At 40.9% G+C, this 27,134-nt stretch overlaps 1 protein-coding gene across 4 annotated transcripts in view; it reads right to left on the bottom strand.

Annotated features, from left to right (window-relative positions):
• CRB1 (crumbs cell polarity complex component 1) overlaps positions 1 to 27,134 on the bottom strand; it is a 143,969-nt gene that overhangs the window by 80,998 nt on the left and 35,837 nt on the right. For all 4 annotated transcript variants that reach the window (XM_048312179.1, XM_048312180.1, XM_048312177.1 and 1 more), the window contains exons 4-6: positions 25,671 to 25,810; positions 24,075 to 24,257; positions 1,392 to 2,339 (exon numbers count right to left, since the gene is read on the bottom strand). In XM_048312179.1, coding sequence (XP_048168136.1) covers positions 1,392 to 2,339; positions 24,075 to 24,257; positions 25,671 to 25,810 — 1,271 coding nt within the window. The remainder of the gene's footprint in view (positions 1 to 1,391; positions 2,340 to 24,074; positions 24,258 to 25,670; positions 25,811 to 27,134) is intronic.

Below are 27,134 nucleotides of genomic sequence, written 5' to 3'. Positions count from 1 at the left end.
TTTTGCAATAAAACCAAAAGGAAAAACTATTGAAAGGTATTGATAAGTATTGGGTAGAGCATGCAAAGTGAAATTGTATTTGAACATTTGAAATGTATTTGAAGCCCCAGCTTTCTGCAGCAATGCATTCAGTAACCCCTGAGGCCAGTTGTTCAGCTGATGTCAATCAACGGAGCTTCACTGCACCCATGCCAGTTTACACAAATTTAGGATCTGTCCATTCCAATCTGACCTAAGCTCTGCTGCTGTGCCTAACTTTTTCCAGTCCACTTGGCAAATACATCTACATAAATATACATATGTATGTACACGTGTATGTATTTCTTGCTCCCTAAACATTGCTCTGCTGACCATGTGTGGATGAGGGAGGCAGAGGCAAGGGCACAGCACAAAGACTTAGTCCTGCGCAATTTTCTCATACAAAACTGCTTCTTTGAGATCCCTCAGACTTTGCCTGGGGAAGGGCTGCAGAGCTCCCCTAAAGCATTGCTGAGGGTTGCTGTATTTACAGCTCTAGGGGGCTTCACCCAGCAGATGCACTACAGCAGGGAGCTGGGCAGGGACCTCCTGTTATCCTTCCACTTTGCCCCCGCCTGCACTTGCAAAGGTCATTTGTAGCAGGGACAGTGCTACAGGCATCTGCAGCTTTTATGTTCCTGCTCACCACTGCCACAGGGGCTGTTTGCTGAGACGAGCTCTTTCTGCTCACTCAGACACGGACGTGTTTCCCTCTGGTCCCCACACAGCTCTCTGGAAACAGCAGCCTGAGCTGGGGGATTGTCCAGCCCTGCCTTGGGACCAGCTGAAGGGTGAATGGGCCTTGTTTCCAGCTGCTGAAGCCCTGCCTGCCCCTTAGGCTAATCAGATTAAGCTAAGAGTATAATCTCATTCATTTTTTTTAAATTGGAATCTGTCTTTTTTTAACTTGCAGTACTTTTTCTTGCCTTCATTGCCTTAAATGACTCTCTTTATAAAAGCCTAGAGAGCTTGAGGACAAAATTTTCAAAGAATGCTTTGAAAATAAGTCTTAAACTTCAAGCTAGTTGCTTGCTTTCTAAATTTTACACAGCATGGATAACCTCCAGTGAACTACAGTTTTTCAGAGTTTATGGAGTGCTAAGAGCACTGAGAAGATTTTAAAACAAGAGGAGTGGAATCCACCAGTTTAGCCCGACTCTTTTTTTTGTCAGGCTGAAAAGCAGTCTTCCTGGGGAAGCAACTAGAAAATAACAAAGGTGTGCCACTACTAACCTCTTGCACTGGCTTACCACTTGACATTAAGCTCCAGAGATCCTAAGGGACGTGCTGTTTCACCGCCAGGTAAACGGGGTTGTTTATGGCCATGTTTTCAGCAGGCACTTAAAATACAAGTGCCAGCAGCACTCCCTTACCTGTTGCACAGCCTGGCCCTGTGTAGGGCCGGTAGCAGTCACAGCGGTAGCTCAGCCACAGGTTGATGCAGCGTCCCCTGTTCTGGCATGGGTGGGGGTCACACCAGTCCTTTTTAGCACATCCTGTCCTGACATTTAAAGATGACCCAGATGATACATTCTCTGGAGTAATAACATTCAAGTCTATCTCAATATCCTGGAGACAGCCTACAAATGAAGGTGTAGAATGTGTATTAAAGGTGTTCTGTAGAGGGTTGCTGTTCCCCACTGGTAAGCCGCCCAAAAACGTGCTCTGAAACGCGAACATCACCGGCTCGTTATCTATCTTAGCAGATGTTTTATTGAGACACAATTCTACACAAGAGCTGTCAAGCAAATTAAGAATAACAGCTCTTGCCAAGGTTACCTCCACTGAATGCCATTCTCCATCACTGACATTGTGTGGGATACGCAAAAGAGCCTGTGGCTGATTATTGACTTGCACGGATAAGTGTAAGTAGCCATTCAGTAACTCCAACTTTGCAAATGTATCTTTCTCCCCTCGGTGAAACAGAAAAGCTGTGGGTTGCACAGTTTGAAACCTCAGGTTTATATTATAGAAAAAATCCTTTTTATGGGTCAGGGGATTCTTCAACAAAAGGAAACTGTTTCCTTGAAAAGAAAACGTCGTTATGGTTTCACAGTGCATTCCAGTATACCCAGGTGAACATATGCAGCTGAATCCGTGTTGGCCGTTTTTTAAATGTGGGATACATATTCCATTGTTTTGGCATTGATGATCAGTACAGCCATGTAAAACTTCTGTACAGTTCCAGCCACCATAAAAAATCCCTTCTTTGTCTGCAGGTGGGCAATGGCAAGTGTAATTTCCAGGAAAATTCTCACAGATCCCACCATTTTGGCAAGGGTTCGTGTAACATTCATTGACGTCTTCATCACAGTGAGTACCTGAAGAAGAAACAAAGAATTAGGCATTCTGGTTTGAATAACTGGAGCCCAAAATAACACTTTAAACAATGTGTTTTATTAAATTATCTTTTATTAGACGGGAATGCCTTGATAAATAGATGATGGACAAGTAAAAAAAAATACATTAAATATAAAATTGCCATGTACTTGTCATGGTTTCCTTGTGCAAAGTATTATATAAGCACCTTAGTGATAACCACGTTTTGGAGAAAAGAACCAAACAAAGGGACAGTTTTGATATGGCTAATATGATGAAATTAAGATAAACATCATCAGATGAGATCAAGAAATTGTTTCCCACATATCCTGTGGTAGAAATTCAGAATGCTTTGTGCAGAATGGAATTGTTTATCCCATACAAAAAACCCAAAAATTGTTGCTTAATTCCTATCCATAATATAGTATGGTTGTGTGCTGGAGTATGATCTGCTGGTCTTTCCTTCTTTTTCATGTTCATTCAAACAGTGTAAGAACTCCAGACTATTATTCCTGGTCCCATATGAAACATCTTGGAGCAACAGTCTTCAAGTGAGAGTCACAAGACACGGTGGGTCAGGCGGACAAGTGGCTGAACATGCCTGCAAAATGTATGTACTGCAAAAAGTATGTACTACAGGGGAACTTTTTAACCTCTCTCTATACAAAATATAAAGCAAGAAAAGACGAAATGAATATTTTCTCAAATGCCTCAGAGGTTGATTGGTGATGAGAGCACTTCTGCAGGAGATTGTCAATACAGTCTCATATTTCCTCTTCTTCCATATAATGCTTGGCTTCTGGTATATCTGGTAAAAGGAGAACTCCTCATCTCAACTCTGCTGTAATTTGATAGATGTGGCCTAAGTGAGTCTGCTGCATCACACTTCACAAAGAAAAACAAATCTGTTCCTCTTGTAAAACTAACCTGTTTATCTCTCTGCACTGTTGTTCATCTATAAAGTGGTAATTACAGTAACTTCTCCCTTGAGCAACCCAGTGACCGATATACATTCAGTGGATCAGGGAAAATCTGTTTCTCATCTCCCTTGGAAGCAGCCAAAATATCCAAATACTTGTTTGATAACTCATGCTAAGTAAAACTCTTAACATTTTCACTTCCCTTCATAGTTATCTTAGGGAAAAATGAGAAACACTTTGCAGTTAGTTTTCAAATTAGTATCATCAGTACAAATTAAATAGATAATATTTCATCCATCCCCACAGCAAAACTGCTGCCTGTAAATCAGGTAATGTGATGTGCTGAGGTTCATGGAGTGGCAGCTGAGTGTACCAGGCACTACACTTACATTCATGTACAAATTCGCGTTGAGCTTTATTTCTATAACAAAACAGCCATTTCTCATGGAAAATTACAGAGCAGCATTCAGCCACAACGAATTGCTTCAAATAGCAGTAGATAAGTGTAGTTACCCAGGCTAATTCCTTGCCTGTCCACTTCATTCAATCACAGCTGTAACTGGACCCATCTTGGGGAGTGGTAAGTAGAGGAGAGCCAGGAGGGAACTGAGAACTGGGAGAGATTTGTTTCAAAGATCAGCCAGAGTGAAGTGATCATAGCAGGTACACAGAAGACTCTCTCTGCAGTGATCCAACTCACCCATCCCTCCTCAATTAAAGCATACACTGACTCTCCACTTGAAGCTTCAGACTACTGAGCACAGCTGGTGCCATGTCCCTGGCCTGGCAGTGGGGTTTTACTGCAGCAGTCTCTCTCAGTTTCCCAGCCAGGCTCATCTTTATTCCAATGAGAGATGTCTGTGTATACCTTAATGCGTAGTGGCATCTGGCAGAAATACAACTCATTGGGGCTGACTTTCTCCAAGATAAGTGCAGTTCCCAAACCGTTCCTGACTGGGGGCCAGAGCCATGTCTGCTTTGTCCAGTTTGTGGTAATTTCAGTGTTAGTAACTTGTCCTGCTTTTGCTATTCTGGTATATGAAAAGTGAAGTTACTGTGAGCTATGTCCTGTTTTGGTCAATGTTTTAGTACATCTCCTGCCTGATACTGCTCCCTTCCCTGCTTTGACATTGAGAACAATGTGTCCTCAGGTCTTTTGTACAACTCAGTCTTAATATGATGGCTGTAGAAATGCAGGTCTCTTCGGATTTTTGTGTCAGAGATAAAAATTAGTCCAACAAGCAGTTGGATCAGGTTGTGCTTAGCTTTGTCACAGGGCTTCAGAGTGGACAGACTATGCTTAAGGATTTATAGACTGGGAGCCCCTGTGAAACCTTTCATAAAACAATCAGCATTGTGAATGGCTAGGTCCTTAGCTGTTGCATTTTCATCAGGGTGTGGTGACTCTCTGTGTGTTACTTTATTGTCCCACAGCACCTGCCAGACATTCCCTTTGCCTTGTAACTTGTGGCCTGAGTCTCACTTTGCAATGGTGACTTGCCTGTGGAAAGGATGATTCAGATGCATTTAACTTTACAACATTCTTTAGTACCTGTGTTGTTCTCTACTTCATCAGATAAGACATAAAATTAACAAAATAATTTCATGAGAATGCTAAACTTTTTTTGGAAATCATATCTATTTCTATCTTTAAATTCAGATAAGACATTTGATAAAAGAAATCATCAATGTCCAACAAAGAAATAAAATCACTTTTATGAGGAAGTACACATATTATTATTATTAGTGTGTTCTTTGCCTATAGAAAATGAATATCAGTTATTAAATATAAAGTGACTCTGATAGAGTCACTTAAATACATAAATTTCATAGTAATTTCAGTGTCTCAATACAATGCTTATATTTTAAGTAATGATATTAAAAATACATTGCAAAATAATTATTTTATCGAGTTGTGCATATAGATATTCACACATGTATGCACTTATATATATAGGCTTACTATTTCATAATATGATTAGCCCAAACAAATATAGGTCACACCACAAGACAAATTACAAGTCACTTTTTTCATACCAAGAACAAATAAATCAGCTGTTCTTGCAAGTGGTGTTGATATTGCTTGTTATCTGCCAATTTCTATACAAGCAAAGACCATTGTCAGTCAAGATAAAAGCACTCTAGATAAAAGGATTAGTCCGTATTTATAGAACTGTATAAGCAGTTAAAATAGCTCAAGTTACCATGTAAAAAAAGTATTCTCAAAAGATTTAAAACATACCAAAAGAAGTGCAAAGGCAATGATTTTTTTCCAGTGGTTACATGCATTAGCTCAGCTAAGCATATTTGTGTTTTTAAAGGAAAAATAAAAGTAGAATCATGCAGCATTTTCCCTTCTAAATATTACACACTGACATAAAATTTCAGATAATTATGAATAATTAAGATGATGACTTTTCCCACCTGTGAAGGTTTTTTTCAAAACACAGATTAAACTGTTCCTTTGACTCAGTTTGATAGCATCACTCATCTGTCTCCTTTTTTCACTTACACATTATTACTATATGGTGGCTATTTTCTAACTGTAAACCTCTTAATTAAACTCCCTCTTTCAAATTTAGCAGCAAAGGTTTCCTGCAGAAGCAGGATGACAAAAGCAATTATTCAAGCATAATTCTGCTGAATGCCATTGTTTTTCATTCTGATTAAATAATTATAAAACTATTATTTAAATTGCACTTTTGAGACACACCTTTGGTTAGAAATCTGCTTACAGCCTTCTGCCTTTCCAGTCCCCTGACACTAAATAAATATCAAGAAACTACAAGCAAGCAACCTGGATAGGTGCTACATGTTCAATACAGTCCGAGTGCACATACAAATCAAAAAGAGAATATTTACCTGTAAACATTGTCATTAAAATGATGTAAACTTGTATCCTAGTTGCAACCATCTTTTTCCACAGGAAAGTTTCCGAAAGAAAAAGATCGTTTAGCACTTAAGCAGTCCACAGAGCAAACTTCTGTAAAATTCACAACAGTTCTTAGTGTAAAGGCTTCCTTTCCAGGATTAGCTTGCTCCACTTCTGTACCTGCTGGTGTAGTCTGATAGTGTATTTTGCCCAAGCCAGATCAACAAGGCTTAAAGTAAGACCCAATAAACTGCTTACACAATAGATATGTATCCTATTTAAATTCTTTTTACTCCAAGTTCGTGCTCACACTGAATGTTGTTTGTGTTTCACAGAAATGCATATCATTAGGATCTGCTCAAAACTGATTGGTTGCTTTTTGTTGTTCTACAAGATGTTGTTTGCTAAGACTTTTTTTCCTTTCAAAAGGTTTGCTAATCCAGATCAACTCTTTCATGGTCACTGTCATTCACAGAAACTGTCATTCAGAGAAACATCTCAATAAGCAGATAGAAAAGACGTAAAATTTAATCGTGTTTCCTTATTTTGTAAAGTATTCTTGTTCCATTTGGTCTCTCTACTTAATGACAGTCTGTGTCTCTAGATTTTTGAGTGTGCTAAAGACAGGAAAAAAATTATTTACTAAAACATGTTTTTTCTTCAGCTCTTGAGCAAGACATTTTGATTTAGACCAAATTTAATGAGGGGGAAATAGAGTTCAGGAGATTTAACTACTTATTTCTGTGATAATTTTAGCACCAGACATTATTTTTGTCACTTATGTTTATCACTTCCTTCTTCTCCCTCAACTCATTTATTCACTAATTAGGAAATTACTGACCTTGTGTCACATTTGTGTTTAGGTTCATCAAAAGACTTATACACAGAACACAATTTTGGATTCATTTAATCTACAGTTCACCACTGTTTTTATGGAGATGCTCAGAGAGCTGCTGCTTCTTCCAGCTTCTGACACAGGCATTGAGTGAGTTTTCCTATAATATGTTTAAATATCATGAGATATACCAAGAATGTAACTCAGACTTTTGGAAATGTAAGAAAGAAAGCTTTAAACAAAATAAAGTTCAGTTTGATAAGTTAGTGTGAATGCACTTGACTAGTAGTGATACTCAGATGTCTCGTGCTACAGTTTGATGTTCACCGTGCACCTTATTTGGAACTCTGAGGGAAGGTTATGAGCAGACACAGAGTCAACAGGAGGGGACAGACATCCACTATTACAGCTCAGTGACAACATGGGGCTGGTAGCACAGTGGGACAGGGGAGCCCCCGAGCAGGGTATTCAGCAAACTCAAAGCCGTGCCAGAACCACTGGTGGGAGTTTGAACAAACCTGTCAGGAGCAGATACTCTAATTACAGTCAAATATTGTGTCTAATAACATTTTCATAATCTGACCAAGGAGAAAATTCCATGTGAAACCACCATAAAGCAGGTATAAAACTTGTGTCATCCTGCCCAGAAAGTAATTGTCAGGGATTCCCTGTCAAACTGGGATTTGATTTTGGTTCAGGATTGTCCTGGCTTTGCTCTGGTTGGTGTTTTCATAAAAGATGTGGCTGTTAGCAGAGAAAGCTTGCCTAATAAGTTGTCTGATAAAGTAGGGTTAAGTTAAACTTTTGATTGTGTTACAGACAAAATGACCTTTATAGATGAACATAAGAAATTGGAGAAATGGTCTGATAAATATTGTATTCGGTTCTGGAAGGGCTCACTCAGTTTCTGCAGTCTCAGGCCAGAATAACCAGCAATCAGGAAGAACAATAGTTTCAGTCTGCAATGCTTCAGTTACACCGAGTCCACTTTTAGTTCTGCACTGCAAGGAAGATTTGGATCAATTAGGAAGAATTCAGAGGAAAGCAATGAGAATGATTGCAGGTTGACAAAATATGGCTTGTAAGAAAAGGTTAAAAATGTAGGGCTGTTCAGTCAAAAGACAAGCAGAGGAAATGGGACGTGGTAAGAGTTTTTCAGTACGAAAAAGAGAGCAAACTATGCCCTGAGACCACAGTAATCAGGTGAAAAAGTCACAGGTTTGACCCACACAAGGAATATCCAGATCACACTGGCTGTTCCTGGATGTAAGAAAATATTTCTAATGCTAAGAAGACAACAAAGCCTTTGTGTAAGATGCCCACTGGGAGCCGTAAACTCTATTGTGGATCCTTAGAAATGGGTTAGAGACAAAAATGTAATGAGACGCAAACTGGCAGATCCTGCCTTAGACACACTGACAGTCCAAACGATACCTGCATGTCTGTCCCTTCCAAGTCTATTTTTCCATGTTTTTGGGCCTCCCTTGAATGAAATAATTCCCAGCAATTGAGGTGTAGGTGTGTCAAACTATTACCTGCACATACAGGTATCAAATGCAAGCAGGAGGAAACCCTGGAGAAACACAGATTGTAGGATACCCTTTAGAATTGCTTTATGGAAGACAAAGAGTTTGAAATAGCACTTCCTTTGCCTACATTTTAGAATTTTGGAAATGTCTGTTATAAAATCCTACCCCAGGTGCAAACAACTCTCTCTTCAAGGGACTCATTAATCCTGAGGCCAGCAGAAAGATCTGGCAGAGCATATATTCTTCAGGGCCCCAGGTTTTAGCACACAATCACGAAAATTCTAACTTTGCCACATCTGTGCAGATAATTGCAAAGAGATAATTACTTTTTGCTGGAAGGAGGAAATGCATGTTCATGAGTGAGTAAGCGCAAGGAAATAAATTGACGATCTCTGTGTCATCGTAATTAAACCCCATGCTTGTGGGCATAAATCAGTCACCATGCAGGTCAGGAAGGAGGTTTTCCTCTTATGTACATCAGTGTAGAGCAAGTGAGGGGTATTTAAATGGATGATTTTTTTTCTCCTGTTTTTCTTCAGTAAAGAACAGGCTTGCATTCGATACCGAACTTAATGTGACCAGTGCTCTGCTCTTGCATGGCAATTTCTGTTGCTCTCCTGGCAGGAAAAGCTTGTGTAAAATGAAGGACAGAACACAGAGCAGAGCTGGAGCACATGGAGAACAGGATTCTTTAAAATAGTAGGATAAAAATAATTTGTTAACATTGGGCTAATTTGCACATGATACCTTTCACACAACTCTAATTTCAAAAAGTTGTAAGACCTTGTTATTCCTTTATTGCAGACAAATTCACTATTCTGCTATTTTTCCTCTTGCCATTTGAAATGTACATGTAAAGTTAATACTGGCTAGGAAAAAAAATTAAAATAGAAATAGAGTTGAGTGGCTTGGCTTAATCATTAAATATGTCACTCTAGCTGAGGGATATGGAATTCATAATGTGCTACATTCAGAATGGCATGCTGTAATTCAATCTTTTTAAATGTTGCTGGCCCCCCGTTTCATAGACTAGTTCGAATTTTCAGTAAAAATGGATTTTTTTTAAAGTGGTAAAAACCCCCAATCCCTTAATCTCGTCAATCAGTAAAGGTTTTCTGAGACCAAAAGTACTTGGAAATGTTTTTCCACTTGTTTCACATGTTTTGTCACACCTAAAATAGTTTTCATTTGGAGGAAAAAAAAAAAAAAAAGCGAGAAGAAGAAAATCATGTATATGCTGTAGGTGATTAGTTGTTTAGTGAGATTGGGTGTGTTTATTTTATTTTAGAAGTATTGGAACCAGCCGTCGGGGCTGAGCTTGGCTCCAGCTGCTGGGGGGACGAGGCAGGCCCGAGCAGACACGAGGGCCCCGGCGCAGCCACGCGCGCGGCACGGCCGGGGTCAGGGGACACTGCCTGGCAAGGGCCAGGGGCCGTGTCCTGCAAGGGCAGCACAGCAACACTGCTGCTGGGAGCCTGCACCTCCAGCCCCTGCTTCAATTTACACAGCCAGCCATGTGGATCCAATTGTGGGATTAGGGTCTGAATCTGGAGTAAAGAAAAACTCGTTGAAGAGTGAAATATGTCCCTGCGTGGCACTCATTTTCCTTTCATTTCCCTGCTTCTAGAGTCAGCTTTATATATGGGTGAATGAGGCAGCTGCTGCTGTGTTTGACTGATGGAGGCAAGGAAGAAAATCAAATTGTGGCAGCCCGGTTTTCCCAGGCAGCATCCTTCTGGAGTTAGTTTTCTGGCTGCACAAACATGTTGTAGCTATGGCCATGTTGGTGGTATGAGATAGGAAGGGGAGAAGAGAGGAGGGAGAGCACAATCACAGGGTGTGACAGGTTAAAATGGAAAAAGGTGATGGAAAAAAGACTAGGTAAGATTTTGGAGACAAAACAGATGAAAGATGTGACCGGGAAAAAGGAAATAAAAATACAGGAATCAATGGTGCCCCCAAAGATACTTGTGCTGGCATTTGAGACAGAATTCTTGTCAGACACGTGGGCATTTCTGGGCAGTAAGAGGACAGAGTGCATGTGTAGGGCTATCGATCTATATAGGATGTGTGAGGGATGCTAAGAAATTCTGCAGATCATAGATAAATTCTTCACAGAGATCTGAGCTACAATTGAGAGTGGGGAAAGGAGACCATTGGAACAATACCAGAGACAAAAGACTGGAAACAATTTAGAAAAAAACCAGCCATAGATTATTTTTTTGTAATCAGTCATGTGCACTGGAGCAGAGAAGTCAATTCACAAAACACAGAGAATTAGGACAGAATCATAGAAAAATTTAGGTTGAAAGGGACCCTCAGAGGTCATCATCTGGTCCAGTGCTCCACTCAAAGGGTCAGGGCATCATACAGAGAAGAAATTGTAATAGCAGGTTTCAGAGAATTTGTTATTTTATACCTGATTCAGGACCAGATATTTAGAAGACAAACAGATTTGGTGTTCTGCTTTCCAGTATGGGGTTATTTTGGTGTTCTCTATAACCTGTAAAAAGAGTATGTGTAATTCAGGATTTTATCATGTTTTACCTTTTAGAAAACTGTGGCAAGACTGTCAAATGCAAAGCATTAATGATCTGATTTGCATTTTTCGTAGATTTATGAGCTTGTCCCTACAGATGATGTGTGTGCATTTGAACTGAAGTATATCCAGAGGGATCTTAAAACCACCAATACCTTTGAGTTGTTTAATTAGATCATACAGGGTCATGTTTCATTGACTTGAAAATCTGTTTGGAGCATACGATTCACTCTGGAATTAGAAAACAAATTAATTTTCCGTCCTACAAACACTTAAGGGCTTTAGGAGAGTCCTTGCTGTTGATGAACACACCCATTGAGAAATGCACTCAGTGCCTTGTCTCCACTAAAAGGGATTTTCTACCTTGTCTCTTGTTGGCTGTTTCCTATTTGCTTTAACTGAGCTAGGCAAGCACGGCCGCTGTGCTGTCTAGTGTGAAACGGCTTCTGCCCTGGAAGTGGTGCTCTGGAAAATTTCAGTCATTTGCAGGATTTTCTCATTTTGTTATAACTAATGTGAATCTCCACAACATGCAAAAGTGACTGTGTTCACATAACTTCATTGTCAGTCCTTATTGAAACAAACTGAAAAAGTCAGAAGGCCAGAAAATCATAGTTTTAATAGGGCCTATAGAGTTTAATTGATAATGGAGATGTGAGAATAGAAAAATGTAAAATATGAAAGGGTGAGTGCACATAACATGGTTATGCTGAGCGTATTTTGAGCTGTGCACAGCATGACTGTGTAAAAAGCATGGGTATGATCTGTATCTATGCTGTGTATAATTACATTTCTCTGTTCCTAGAGTATTTACGGAATTTATTAGCACTTTAAATATAGAAAATAATCCAAGCTTTTTATGCCAAACTATCAATTTTTTAAAAAATTACTTTTTATGTGTGTTTTCTTTCCTGGATAAGCTGTGACTTGCTCTAGAGAGGATGTAGATGCAGATGACCTGAGACTTTGGGCTGTGATCTTTCAGTCCAGCTCTCTGTTGGTGGGAATGGCAGAGGATCGTACCTCTTTTCACTTCAGCAGCAGTGTTCACTCCCCTCATTCCCTGCAGTGTTAGTCCCTTTGTAGTGGGAGAACTCATCTAAATGGTGGCTTTGTTCATCCAAGATTTCATATGCTTAACTCATCTCGAGGCTGGGAAGATTGAAACCCAAACTAGCTTCATTTTTGCTTGGTCACATAGCAATCCTGATGGCAGTGGGAAAGCATGGACCTCAGCTAAGACTGTGTGCGCTTGCCATGCAATCCTGGCCGCCTTATAGGGAATTTCCTGGAGCATATTAGAGGTATGTGGTTTAGCTAGATTAAATCTAGTTTTTCTATGTCTTTGTGTGTTATGGTTAACTTCTGTAGCTGTGCAGACTTTTTCACAGCACAGCATTTAAATAGTTTTCTTTATTTGGTACTACAGGCAGTGTTTTACCATGATGTTTTAGCCTCACAAACAGGTCTAGTAACAGATTCTGAACCCTCTTTGCTAAGAAAAAATAGTGCCCACAGGACAGAGACTACAGCCGTAATTGTATTGATCACTATAATTCTCTGTGTTAGTGTCATGTTGTTAGCACAGCCAGACTCGAAGAATTACAGCAGTGGGAGAGCAATCTGAATCAGATCCACCAAATCTACTTCTAGCAATTAATTATCAGCATAAATTAGCTGTCTATACCAGGGTTTTTTTCTTCTCTCCAAGACTGTTTATTGAAAGTGCAAAGTTCATTGTCAGCCAGGGAACGAGAGTGTTTTCCTTAATCTGGTTCTCCTTACACAATCAACAGAAGTCCTTTTCTAAGTTAATTCAAATATTTTTAAAGGGATCAGCATCCAGGTCATCAGTAAAAGGCAATCTTAACTTCTTTGAAATTCTCCTTGTACTTGAAAAAATCAGTCCAGGTACCTAAACAGAAGCAGGCTGTGCCTTACTAGAGTCACCTCCGAGTTTATTTCAAACAGTGCCAATGAACAGACATAAAAATACTCGGCTTTATCACTTGTTCCTCTTATTAGCAAACACTGTATAATTAAGAGCTAGATGCTACAGGGAACAATTAATGTAAGAGCTTTTATGTAGTATATCACATAAAATTAGTTTCGGTGCTCACTTTATCTGCTTATTTTTATTACTCAAAATCCCAACATATTCTTTATGTCCTTGAGAAGACCTTAGACCTGGGACTCATCAGTGATAATTAATTGCCAGCAAACTGCAAAACTCCTGAGTCCAATCCAACAAAAGCATTAAAGTGATTTTCTTATTAACAATTAAAATGGGAACTGTATATATATATATATATATATACACACACATATACACACACATGCACATATATATATGCATATGTGTATGCAAAATGTGAAAGAGCTCTTTGTGCACCAGAGAGTTTATGCTGCCATTCAGAGGGACCTCAACAGGCGGGGGAAACAGGGAATGTTCAAGAACCTTGTGAAATTCTATAAAGGGATTCTCCAAGTCCTTCATGTGGGGACAAATGAGCCCATCCAGCAGGAGAAGCCGGGGCCAGCTGGCTGGAAAGCAGCCCTGCTGTGCTCTGAGCAAGCTGGGCACGAGGCAGCCGTGTGCCCTGGCAGCAGAGAGGGCCAACGGCCTCCTGGGCTGTGCTGGGAATTGTGTTGCCACCAGGTCAAGGGACGTGACTCTTCACCTCTGCTCAGCACCAGGAAGACCACACCAAGCCCAGCTCTGGGCTCCCCAGGTACAAAGAAGGAGCAGGTCCAGCCAAGGGCCCTGAAGGTGATTGAGGGATTGGAAAATCTGTCATGAGGAGAGACTGAGAGAGCTGGGGTTGCGCAGAAGTTGAAACGAAAGCCAGTTTTAAAGGCAGGAGATAGCCTTCAATAAAAAAGAAAAATACAAACTTCAGCCCAATTCACCAGCTCGTTCCCTTTGAAGAACTGTGTATTGCCTGACCTTGTGAATGTGATTGCTCTCATGGATGGAATTCTTCTCAAGACATGGTCACGTAAGTGTGAGTCTCAGCTGTACAGATGTCCTGCTTTCAATTTTAAAATGCTGTATCTTATAAAATAATCCTTTCTAACAGCTACAGGTGGGAAATCTGGCACATAATTGCACTGTAGAAGTTAAGAATATTTGGGTTCTTTACTCCCTTCCCCCTGTGCACAGGCTTGGCAGTGTTAATCCAGGAAGGTTTAGAAGATTATGTGTACATGACAGCCTTGAGGATTTCCATCATCGTGATTTTCCTTCCAACTCTTTTTTTGAAGAGCATAATGACCTGTGACAACTAAGCTTTATTCTCTGAGGAGCCTGACATTGCTTCTGTTTAATGGATCAGACAGTTTGTGATACATCAGTTCTAGACACTTTCTTCCCCACGTCAACCTGGGGTACCTCTTCGATATTTCCCATCTCTGCTGACCTGTGTGATCAAGAGGTCATGTCCTGAAGTCAAACCCAGAATCGAAACACTCACTCCTACCACGGGCCAGACTATTAGTGCAACCCATTTAATTTACATCAACTTGGAACTTGACATTCAATTTCTCAGTTCAGAAGCAATTATTTTTAAAGGAACATGCCAACAATATTGCTTGGCTTAGAATGGTGAAAGTTCAAAAGGGTAAAAAACATTTCACACCATAAATAAAGAATTGATTACACCTGAAAACAAAGTTTGTAATTACTACTGACATTTCTGAGCCTAGATGAGGTGCCTTTTATGCTTTAAAAACTGATGTCATTTCTGCCACTGGCATTATGGGAACCTTATGTAAGGGTCTGAAATAATCCTTTGCTGATATTTTAGGTATGAAGAGAAAAACGTAAACATTTTGCACAATTCTTGGGTCAAACTTATTTTTTGTCAAGAGAGGGTGCAAAATTCATTCTGGGTGCCTCCCTTCAGCCCAATAGCTCTGTCAGCAGGACCACTGGTATAATTAGTAAGATTCTTAATTTGTTTTTCTTCTTGTGTGAAAGCCAAGCCTACAAGGTGCTAAGAAATTTTAGCTAGGAATAGCCCTGTCTGGGTCATCAAATTACTCTTTTCTACTTAAAACTCTGGTGCTTGTTTTCTCCATAGCTTTTACAGCCCTGGCTGGACTCTGCATGGCTGGCTGCAGACCAGTATCTCTGAGCTTCACGTGGAAGATCCTGCTAATCGAACTGTGTGTGATGCAAAAGCTAAAAACTGACACTAAGAATTTGGACTAGCAAGCAGTGTTCATCACAAAGACTTTGGGAAGCAGCATCTCCCAGATCAGGCTCCAAGGACAGCGCTGACATGTCAGCTCTAGCCAGAATTTTCTAATGTCTCACAGATGCTGGACATGGACAGCGCTTCACGCTCCCTCTGCTGGCTCACAGGTACAGAAGGGGTACAGGGAACCTGGTTCTCAGAGTTCCACTGGTACCAAAATGCTGATGCCAGTCCAAACAGATTGCACGTTTTCACAGCAGCTTATACTTTTTTAGCAAAGTAATACAAAGTTATGCTAAGCTGCATAAAAACTTTAACCTCTAAACGAACAAAGTGATGAATGGCATTGTATCATTTCTATTTGATGCCAAAGCAATTTAACAGCAGCATACTTTAATTTTTTAGCTCAGTGTAGGCCAATATTGCCTTCAGAGCAAACATATGCAGGTTTGGCATGCAAACATCATGCATTTCCCACTGTCAGAAGCCATGCACTTAAAATAATTATTTAGTAGTGAACACCAACAGAAACGCTCCTGGTCAGCCAGCATGCTGCAAATTTTGCAGAAAGGAATGAAGACAAATCCTTCATTCTCACCTCAAAACCATCCAGACAGAAAACTGTGCCCTTCAAAATAGCAAAAATGAAAGCTGGGGACCTTTCTAGCTAGTAAGGCTTTCCGTAAGCAGAGCAATAAAGTACTCTGAATTAGCTGTTATGTATGTTTACACATATATGTATTTCTTTGTGTATCAGCACATATGTGTGTGAACACACATTTATACTACATGCACGTGGTTCAGAACTACCAGGTCATGTTCTCTTTCTGACTGAACTCCACCAGCTTCTCCCATGCCACTCGAGCTCCTCTGTTATGTAGGAAAAGAGAAGTAATGCCTCTTAAATATTTGGCTGTATAATTTACTGTATTTCCAACAAACTGGATTTTAATGGGGTTCACAATGGTGACATTATTAAGGCTGGTTTTGAAATCATCTGTTGAACAAAACACTGAACTATTAAATCAGGTCATTTTGTTTATCACTTGACATTTGACCTTAAATATTCCATAAATTAAAAAGTATTGAGAAAGTAAAATATATTAGTCCCATAACACAGGTCCTCTCTTTACTCTCTACTTGTCAAGCACTTTCTCCAGAGCAGTGAAAGCTGAATGTGTAGATTTAAAGAAAGTTCCTTTCTGTTTGGGCAAAAGTTGTGCATCTGCTTAACTTTGCAATTCAACCATAATTGAACCAGAAAAATGTAGTCTTACACAAACCAGTGCTAAAAAGCATCTGCTGTAAAGTAACTCCTGAGATGGACAATCCAATTCTGAAGGAGATGAGCAAAGTTCTGCTGTCAGTTTGGTGTGTGCAGCACCTTTGATTTTACCCGTTTTTGTGCAGGGTTATCACTTGGATCACACTTTAAACTCAACTCTCATTAGTGGCAGCCTGTGCCATCAGATATGTAACGTTGCTGGTCTGGGGAAAAACAAGCACTAAATGAAAAGGCCAGAGAGATTCCTCAATAGAGAAAGACAGGACTGAGCAGGTTCATAAGCTCAGTCAAGAGGCGGCAAAATTGGATTGTGGAGAGACTATAAATATATGAGGTATGCCAATTAAAAAGGATAGGAAAGGTTTATCCAGAGATTTAAGAAAGAAATCAAAAAGGCAAGTAGGCAGGGCTTGAAGAAGGCCTCAGGAGGAAAATTCTTACTGGATAGACTTGATTTAACAAGTAGTCAATCATATGATGGAATGACCCACCAAGAATGAGTGTCAGGAAAATAACAGGTGCTTAAAAAGCATTATCCTTGATGCCAAACAATATCCAACTGCCGTTCTTTTTAAATTTTTTTTTCTTTAAGCATTTTCTGCCAGGTACTGGACACACTAATTCATTAAATCTGAGGACATTATCTGTTGGTGTGTTGCTAGATCAGGGAGCTTATGGATTAAAAGCCATTCATCCCCTCCTCTGTCCCTTCAAGGAAAAAGCTTTTCATGCTAAAAAGTGTTTATGTGCAACACTGTTTAACACAGAGAGATGTGCCAGATTCAAAATATCCACTGCTTCCAGGCTCTGTCAATCACACTGGACTACATTATACAGCTTAACATATCAGTGCAACTAGAGAAAATAGATCATAGTAATGATGGGTCAGCTGTCAAATTTTAAAGCATAAAACTCTATACATGTTCTGAAAATAAGAATGTTTGAATATCCTATATTTCTAGCTCAAAAAAGCTCCCCAAAAACATCTGAGCTTTGTGCATTTTTTTGGCGCTGAATAATGCAGAAATGATGGCTGAAATGTCTTTGCATTTCTAGTTGGAACTTGCAAGAAGGAGGGAGATTGTAATACATATTTCTCATTAAAAAATATATATAGGTATATCAGGGTCCTAAATATCAGTCCCAGTGCTGCAAACCAGGTTTGGGAGCTAATTCTGTAAACAGCTGTCATGAAAAGCTTGAGAGCTCATTTCCTAATGATCATGGTTCAGCTTTTACAAAATTTTAACGAAGATTGCCATTACCAGTAAAAATACTTTTCTGTCAAAAACTTCCCTTGTACAATAGGAACAATAGGGACAAGCTGAAATTTTCAATAAACCTGAATTTTATTTCATTAAAAGGAGTCCTCTGCATAGTCAGCGCCCATGCTAGATGCATATTTTATTTCTAGGATCTGAAACTATTTCAGTCTCTACTTGGAGCACATTAAATATGGTAAGTGGATCTGATAATGATGTACAAACTCATCCTCCATGGGCTGTGAGATTCCACTGTTCATTGAAGTAATGTCATTCCTTATGATCATATTGGACCTTATTTTATTTCTCTGAAGTGGGGAATAATACACAAACATTCAGATTTTAGTGAGGTGAAACCCCAGCTGCAGAATATTGTAATCACAGAAATGTTTTCAGCTGGTATTACTATCACTTAGAGACATATGCTACTCTTTTCTGAGTACTACCCCCCACTTGCCTGTGGGAAGTGTCTTCCACTAAATCAGGGTTCTTTAACCAGTGGCAAAGACTAGGTAACCATTACAAGTAGAGTCAGTGCCTTCAAGCAATCGCTCTCACCGTCTGCTGCCATGCAGGGGGCAAGTTAAGTCATAAGAAGATTAATTTTTGCCAAAAAAAAAAAAGCTATTAGGCTTTCATAAAGTGTCTCAAGATATGGGCTGTTAAGGAAAGAGCTGTCATGAAAAACACAAGTCAGTCTTAGTTGCTGTGGTGATTTATATGGTGGAAGAATGTAAAAATTACACTTTCTTTCACTAAATGGTATTTCTTAAAATTCTTCAAGAGGAACACTACCTGCAGTAGAAATTAAATTGAAATGTCCCACTAGTTCTGTAATGGTAACTGATAAAGGAATGGCAGATTCATAAATTCGTCCAGCTACAACCCAATTTCAGCGCTGCCCACAATGTTCTGAGGTATTGCTGCCCTTGTATGGCCATTACCATACAGGGTGTGAATTGTGAACTCAGCCTCGGCTTTCCTTCTGGGGAACTATCCAGAAAGAGTAATTACACTGACCTAACAGTGTGCTTGGTCTGGGAGCTAAGCATGTGACAAATCACTGGTGCTTATTGCAAAGAAAGCAGTTCAATTGTGAATAAACAGACAAGCAAGAAACCAGTGAGGACGCTGTATTCTTGGGGCCTGAAAGCATTTGCTTCCCCCTGGAATAGACCACAGACCAGGGATAAAGGATACTCTTTGCCTTTCTACGAAAATATTCTGACCATTTCCAAAAATTAAGAAAAAAGGGGAGAGGAAGAACTCAGTGGCAGTAGTAGAGGAGGAGCCAACAGAGAAGGAATCAATTCTGATGACAACATGAATATCTCCTTACCAGGATGCTACTGACTGAAGAAATGTTAAATAGTATTAGTGGGTAGAATCATTAAAAGCTTGTCCAAATGCTCTTTCAAGATCAGAGGCTTTAGCAGAGATGGAAAAAGTACCTTAAAGTGCTAATTGTCTGTTTGGTGTAGGGTTTTTACAGGCAGTAAGTGCCTGCCAGGCCCTGAGGGCATCGTGTGTTGGTCCAGCCCGTGCCTAGGCTGGCCATGGAATGCTGGAGCTGCAGGAGACTGGATGGGAGTAGGGACAGGAGCTTCTCCTCCTCCTTCCCCCTGTGCTTTTGAACACAGCGACACGTGGAGATCACAGGGGCTGGGACAGAGATAGGGCAGTGCTGTAGAAATCTCTCTAGGAAAGCAGTAACTTCCTTGCTATGCTCAGAAGACAGCCACACTTTTTCATGTTGTGCTGCACATCTGCCTGACACCACCGAGTTGGTTTTGTAAGGGAACATTTCACAGCAGTCCCACAGTGAAAAAGGGACCCTGTACTGACTGTGAACGGAGTTTGGGCAGTGAAGAAGTGTGTTTGCATGCCAATTACAGCCTCTCTGTTGTTCCAGAGTGGCAAGAAGTCCAAAGAGAGAGAGCGAGATCTCAAGCCCTAATTCTAATTTTTCAGCAATTCATGTGTGTAGTACACACAAATGTATTTGGAATTTCTCCTTGAATCAGCTAACGTTGATGGATATTTCATGGTAACAACACTTTCTTTCTTGAAACTTTGCCTGTATGGGAATAATAATTAGTCAACAGTACCTCCAGACCTGTTAATTTTGAGTTTGAGCACACGTCTTGCCTGCGGGAAAAGCCTGAGCCCCACTGAAAAAATGAGCAGTGCTCTTGAAAGCTTCTTAACTTGAAAATTACTTTTTCTCTCTGTATTTTCTCCTTTTTTATTCTCATTCTTTCCTTGAACAGCTTTGTCTTATTCTAAAGTCTCAGAATCAAGAGAAAATAACCCTTTAAACTGTGATGACAGGCCATGAAACAAAGTGAATTAACCTGGTGTAATGGAGGAATGATTGACTATCATGGTGTGAACAGCTGAAGGACAGACAAGGAAACATAGGAAAATACAAAATTTGGAGTTTGGAGATGAGATTTTTACTATTCATCTGCTTGATTTAGTTTTTGTAAGTCATATTGCTTTATATAGCTAAGGATGGCTGTGTGATTGTTGTGCTGATGGTTAAGAAGGTTTAAAAAAGAAAGAAGATGTGTAATTACTTTTAGAGTTAGAAAAATGTATGCATGTATTTTAAGCTTCCCAAGTTAGTGGTAATGTGCCCACGGTCCCACCCATTACCCATCAATAATATTTGTGTCTGTCCCACACTGTCAGAGGCCAGGGGGGAGGAGGATGGCTGGGTCAGTGTGCCCTGCTGTCTGCTGGGTGCTCTGCCCAGAGCAGCACCTACAGACATGCAGGGAGATGGAAGCTCTGTGTGCTCCGTGTTTCTGTCCCCCTGCCTTAAGTGCAGAACGAGAGCCCAAATAATTCAGTTTCTAAGTACAGGTCCCACAACGTTCCCACATCAGTGTCTGGCTTGAGGTTTTCTTTACTTAGCTGAGTGTTCAGCACTCTCCCATACTGGCCATTTATCTGCCTCATCTTCTGGCTCTGGGAGACAGTTTCTTTCCCTCATGCATGTGCCAGGAATTCAATATGCATACGACACCAGTCTGATCATATCATTTTCTCTTGCAGTAGTCCAACAGGCTGGGAAAAGGGCCAAGGAAATTTAAAAGGGAAAAACAGAAAACAAGACAAACAAAAAGGCCAAAAACCATTTAGGAATTCCTGATGCCAAAGCAAGCAGCAGTGCTGGTGGCACAGCTGGCACACCGCAGATAACAAGACACCAGCAGTGGCCAGGCCCTCAGCAGCCAGCACTCATGTGTGTGGCAGCAGGGACCCTGCCTGCACTCAGGAGAGTGAGCTCTGCTCCTCTCACCCTCACCGTGCTGAGGGAAAACGGATTGGCTTCATCCCTGCTGCCAGCACTGTCCCCCCACCTGGAGATATGGGCAGCGCAGCTTTTTAGGCACAGGGAGCAGGACCTGCCTGCCTGGCACACTCGCTGCTCCTTGGGCTCCACTCCACTCTGGAATGTGTCACTTGGTAGACCTTGCAAGTTCAGAAGCTCTTTAACTTTGACATGGTGTTAAGTTTATTACAACCTGGTGAAATGAGTCACTACCAAATCCATAGCTCTGCCTTTCTCCTTTCTCACATGTTTTCATGAGCGAAGTGAAAAGTTTAACCTTTCAAATAACAGCCTTTTTAACAAATGTGCAGTGCTAGAGCAATACAATATATCCACAGTATGAAAGGACACAGTTCTAGGGTAACCACTGCCTTTAGCTCGCAGCAACAAATCACAGGACCCTTAAATGAAAGCCCAATTTATTAAAGGTACTGTTGTGCTAGGGGGCCAGCATGCCAAGGTACTATAAAAAACCTAGGGCTTGCTACTGCAGAAGTACTGAGACCTCTTGAAATCTGAGTATCCACAAACACTTTGATTTAAAAAGGAACAGGAGAAGTTTAACCCTTTGTAGAACCTGTGCAGAAATTTTGTCCTAGATCTGGATAAGGCACATATCTAACATCCTCAAAGAGTTTCTAGCTGGGATGAAGTCTCCAGACTAGGATTTACATATTTATTTTTAAGAATCAAATTGTCTAAATAATTTTGTTTGCAGATTTGATCCTTTCAAGACTTTCAGTAGGATGACTGACTGTTTTTCAAGTCACCCGAAAAATCACTGTAACAAGACACTGCCAGGTAATATTTATTCCTTTCTCCCAGTTTCTGAGGGAAAAATTTTATCCTGACATAGGCATGTGTTTAGGCTTCATTATCTCCTGCCCTTAAGTTTAAAACTACCATCCAAAAGGTGGATATTCTCAGTTTTTCAGTTCAGTTACACTAATTTGTTTGCAATCTTATCCAGTCAGTTCAAAGATGCTTGTTACATATTGGCAGCCACCCTCACTTTAATTACATCTTTCCACTGATATCAATGGCTTTTGGATCAGGCCCTTGCAATGCAGGGTATGTGGATTAATATTTCTGCATATAACCCCCTTTAGTGACATATGATTACAACGTTATATGAGTGCTTTACTGAGGAAAGAGGCATAATAAAATTAATTTGGTTTATTAAACAAAATCTCTGTCCTGTTGCAATAGGAATCTGAGGGGTTATATCTAAAGCACATAAAACAATTCAGGTGTTAAGGCTGGAAAAACTCCTGGCTTACAGCTGCAGAAATGTAAGATTTGGGGTGTCAATGAAATATGCTGATATCCAGATGAAAGGATTTGACCTTTTCTCCAGGTGGCTGTTAGTTCATCTCCATTAGATAAGCACCAAATAGTGAGTGGTCCTGATCAGGGACTCACCTGCTACCTTGAATCATACTACTGCTATCAACTCTAATCTTAAATCTTCTTTAATTCTAATTAAAACTAGGGGTTTACTTATTATTTGGCTATAATTGGAGAAATTGCTTGTCCAGATGAGAGGTAAACACTTCCAGTCCTGCCTATAGGCTTTTTGTGCCAAAGCTTCTGAAATCCAAGGAGGCTGAGGCTCATTTTCAGCACTTTTTATTCTGAGGTTACCTGGGGGAAGGAGAAAGGCCAGAGAGAAATGTGTGGTGCTACTGCTATCAGAGTGCCCTGTTAAAGATTTGATCTTCCTGCTGTGGTGTGGGCAAACTGTTCAGTAAGAATAACTCTTTTGGGTTTTTTTTCTCATGAAAGTTATATAGGTAGCATCCAACAGGTATGTACATAACTAAACTTACTTAAGGTTTTTAAAAACGTAGTTTTATTTGCATACAGAGTCTGTAAAAGTTTCGGGATCTCCAATACTTTCTCTCCCTCATGCTTTGGAGAGTCCTGCAAATGACTCTCCAAATGAATGAGAACAGCGAGATTATGGATTGAAAAATTGATTCAAGATTGATAGAGTTACATACATTCTGATACACTTTGTTTTCAGACCAGTTTAAGAGTCTGTATTGCTGGGGGAGTAAGTTCTCCATTTGAACAAAACCCATAGAATCATGACCCAAATCAGGCAAACAAGCCAGGTGAAGGCAATTGATAAGTAAATGAGAGGATAAAGGATGATAGTTAATCAAGAAAACACCTTCCAGTTTGTCTCACAGAGCTCAGAAGTTTTCGAATTAGGACAAGACAGGAGGAAAAGAAACTGGAAGTCTGGCCATCACCGAAAGGAGGTGAAGAGAAAGCAGGGGCATGTGGAGAGGTAAGGGGGTGCTTGGGACAGCCTGGAAGACTGAAAGCCTGAGTAGAAGGCTCATAGTGTGTTCTCTAAGGCAGAACAAAAGAACAACAGCAACACTTAGTGACAGGACAGGGAAGGACAGTTAAGGGGAAGCGCTGGAACAAGTCTTGATGCCACTTTGAAGAAGAATAAGTAGAGAATTCAGAGTGAAAGCTGTGGTCTCCCATAAACTTTTGTACTTGTTATGCTGGAGACAGCAGTCATGCATCTCCCATGACATGAAGTTTATAAGCTTCTCGGGAGATGAATGGAACGAGAAATTGAAGGCTAGGTAAATTAATCTAGCTATTAATTATTTTTTTCCTTTAGAAAGAACTAGCGGGTGGGGTTGACAGAACAATACTGTAGCCCCAGAAGCACACAGTCCAAGCCCAAGTGGTTTGCGGCTGTGCTAAACAGTGCAGGCTTGTGGTAGAATAAAGGCAGGTCTGAACGCACCTCTGTCAGGATTATGGTTAGCTGTAAATCCGACACTTTTTCCCTGTAAGAGCAGAGCTGTGCACACCAGTGGAGGTTACTTTGCCGCGGGCGGTAGAACGGGGCCGGCAGCGGGACCGAGCGCTCGGCGGGCTCGGCCCTGGCCCTGCCTGGCGGGACCCCCTCCCCCGACCCGGCCCTTACCGGCGAAGCCCGGCGGGCAGCGGCAGATGTAGCCCTCGGCCCGGTCGTAGCGGAAGGCCGGCGGCAGCCCCGGGACCAGCCCGTAGTGGCCGGCCCAGGAGCGCTCCACGCAGTGGCCGCCGGACAGGCAGGGGTTGCTGCGGCACTCGGCGATGTCCTCCTCGCAGCGGGAGCCCGCGTACCCTGCGGAGACACCGACAAGGTCAGGGATGTGACACTGGGAGCTCCCAGCCCCCGCCGTGGGCAGGGACACCTCCCGCTAGACCAGGGCGTTCAGGCCTCCATCCAGCCTGGAACACTGCCAGGGATGGCGCAGCCACTCCTTCTCTGGGCAACCTGTGCCGGGGCCTCACAGTAAAGAATTTTCTCCTAATATCTGACTTAAACCTGCTCTCAGTTTGAAGCCATTTCCCCTTGTCGTGTCACCACATTCCCTCTCCATATTTCTTATAGGCTCCTTTCAGGTATTGGAAGGCTAGATGATCTTTAAGGTCCCTTACAATCCAAACTATTCTATAATTCTATAATTCTGTGTGCTATTCTTCCCTTCCAGACCCCAAAATATACACTGTGAATAGTAGCTGCACACGGCTTCAGGCTTTGTCGTGTGCTGAAAGTTTTCCTCAGCTCCTTGAAGGTGTGAATGTTCCCTTGCAGCTCCCTGCCAGGGCTTGGCAGCAGGACATTGCTGCGGCTACTCTGCATTAGTAAGCTGAGCTGTGCCGTGCCATAAAGGATTTGTTTGGGTCTTTTTCAGGCACTAGCATGGAGATTTGCATGGGTAACAATCGTGGTGTAAATACACTCTCAGGTTGTGGGAAGGCAGGGGAGGGCAGTATAAATCATTTGGTGTTTGTAAAGTGTTTCATCTGGAGGTTGAAGTGCTACAAGGATCCCTGAATTCTGGAAAATGCGAAGGGTTCTGCCTAATTTTTCCTTATCTGTTGCACCAAGACTCGTGTAGTGCAACAACACTGAGGCCTTTAGTCCTCACAGTGCTGTCTGCGCTCCTTCATCCTCAGTAAGATCACAGACATAAACTCCTTAGGGAGACTTCTTGTAGTTTGTGTGCTGGAAGAGTGGTGTAGTCTCTCAGGAGCACGGGGTCTGTGTCCCCCCCGGGGTGTGGGGCCTCTTTGCAAACAGCTGGATACACAAGCAGTGCTGGTAGAGAACACAGCCTGTGGGTTTCAGTGCCCACTGCCAGACAGAAGTTTTTAGACTGGTTTCAAGGTTGTGTTGATGAAGACTGAAAAAAGGGTCAGCTGCAGCAGTGATGCATGTATCACATGGTTTGAAGGATTAAGTAACTGGGAGATGGCTCCCAACGTTGACTTATCTCCTGTCTTGGTACCATAATACTGATGCTTTTTGTTTTGCCCACTTCTGCTGTACAGGAAAATCAATTCTTAGCTGCAAAAGCAAGCAACTTACCCAAAGGGCTCTGCCTTGTGATGAGTGAAGCCCATGTAAACACAAGCCCATAGAGTACTTTTAAGGTTATGGAGATTTAACCTTTTATTGTATTAGGAAAAAAAAAAAAAGGACACCTCTACTACTACTCAAGGAATATTTATAGGAGAACCTGGAGCGTACCTGGCCAACAGTGGCATGTGTAATTGTCAGCGTGGTCCTCACAAGTGGCGTTGTTGTAGCATGGTTGTGACCAACATAAGGGAGTGAGGGTCTCGCAGTGCAAGCCCATAAATCCAGTGCCGGTGCAGTTACAGCTGTACCTACAACACAGAATGCAATGTTCACTCAGGCTGGAAGTCAAGAGATCTGGGCTTTGTTCCCAAACATGCACAGGCTTCTTGTGTAGCCTTGGCTAGCAGCTCACAGGGTCGAGGCCAGCTCTAGACCACCACCTGGTGCTTTAGGAGAAACCGCAGAAATTGGGAACCAGCAATGAGCTTTTCCCTGAAGTATGTGGTTTTGTCTGGGGAAAAAGAACTGCTTGTGAATTCAAATTGGTTTTGACAGAGCCCTGAGAATTACTGATCCTTCTTTTTTCTTCTTCTTTTTTTAATTTTTAGGAGAAAAAAAAAAAGTTTATGTCATTTCCAATGCTTTTTTTAAAAAATTATTTTGTAGGCTTAACATTATTCAGAAAATTAAAAGGGGGGAGGCAGTGTGTTAGTATCCCTTACTTTTGGACTGGTAGAAATTGAATTGCCAGCAAAATAAGAGATTTTCTGTTCCTCAACTAAATGATTTTTTTTTTCCTAAAAACCAGCCTTTTATTGTTAGAACAAAAATATCAGTTGTTTGCTTAGTCCCAATAACAACAGTAATACAGCTCCTTTTTGATAGCAATGTCACTACAACAAAAGTAAACAAACAAGTGTATATGTAGAAATGAGCAACATGCAGCTATCAGTAATATCTGGGAGTTAAAAAAAAGTTTGCATTTTTTTTTCAGGAGAGCTGTTATAAAAAGTATCATTCCTGTTCTTTGGTCATCAAGTACAAAGTTAAGATGTACATGTCATATGAAGAGGCTTTTGCAAGACATGTTAACTGTGCAGGCTTGTATGATCTTGGTCTAATAATAACTATAGGAAGCAAAAATTTATTCTTATTTTTTGTTTTACATTAAAATGATAAACCATTATTGTACAATTGCATTCATGGGGCATTTTGCTGAACAAGACATAAGTATACTTATTTGATAATTTCTGTGCTCAATATCCGAGTCTTAGACTTGGTGTAAATATATGGAGAGAAGGTGAAATTGTTGAACATAAAGCAACATGAGAGAACAACTGGCTCCTGCAGTCTAGCGGACCAAAAAGTGTAAACTTTTTACTACACTGTTTAAGTGTGTGCATAAGCAGAAGCTTCTGGCAGGCCAGTGTGTTACTGGTGTATGGATTATTCTTAAATCAAAGTCAGAGATGACTTAGACCAGGTGGCATTTGAATTTTGGATATAAAAAGTAATGAGGGAGATGTGAATCAGAAAAATAATTTTCATTCTGAAGTATGTTCTCAAACCAGAAATCTCCTTCTTCTGCTGAGATTTTAGTACGTTTCTCCCATGCACCTTCAGTTTGGTGCT

The sequence above is a fragment of the Corvus hawaiiensis genome, chromosome 9 (genome assembly GCF_020740725.1).
Source record: "Corvus hawaiiensis isolate bCorHaw1 chromosome 9, bCorHaw1.pri.cur, whole genome shotgun sequence".
Classification (NCBI taxonomy): domain Eukaryota; kingdom Metazoa; phylum Chordata; class Aves; order Passeriformes; family Corvidae; genus Corvus; species Corvus hawaiiensis.
Note: the sequence above shows the minus strand (reverse complement) of the source record. Positions and strands in the feature narration are given on the sequence as shown.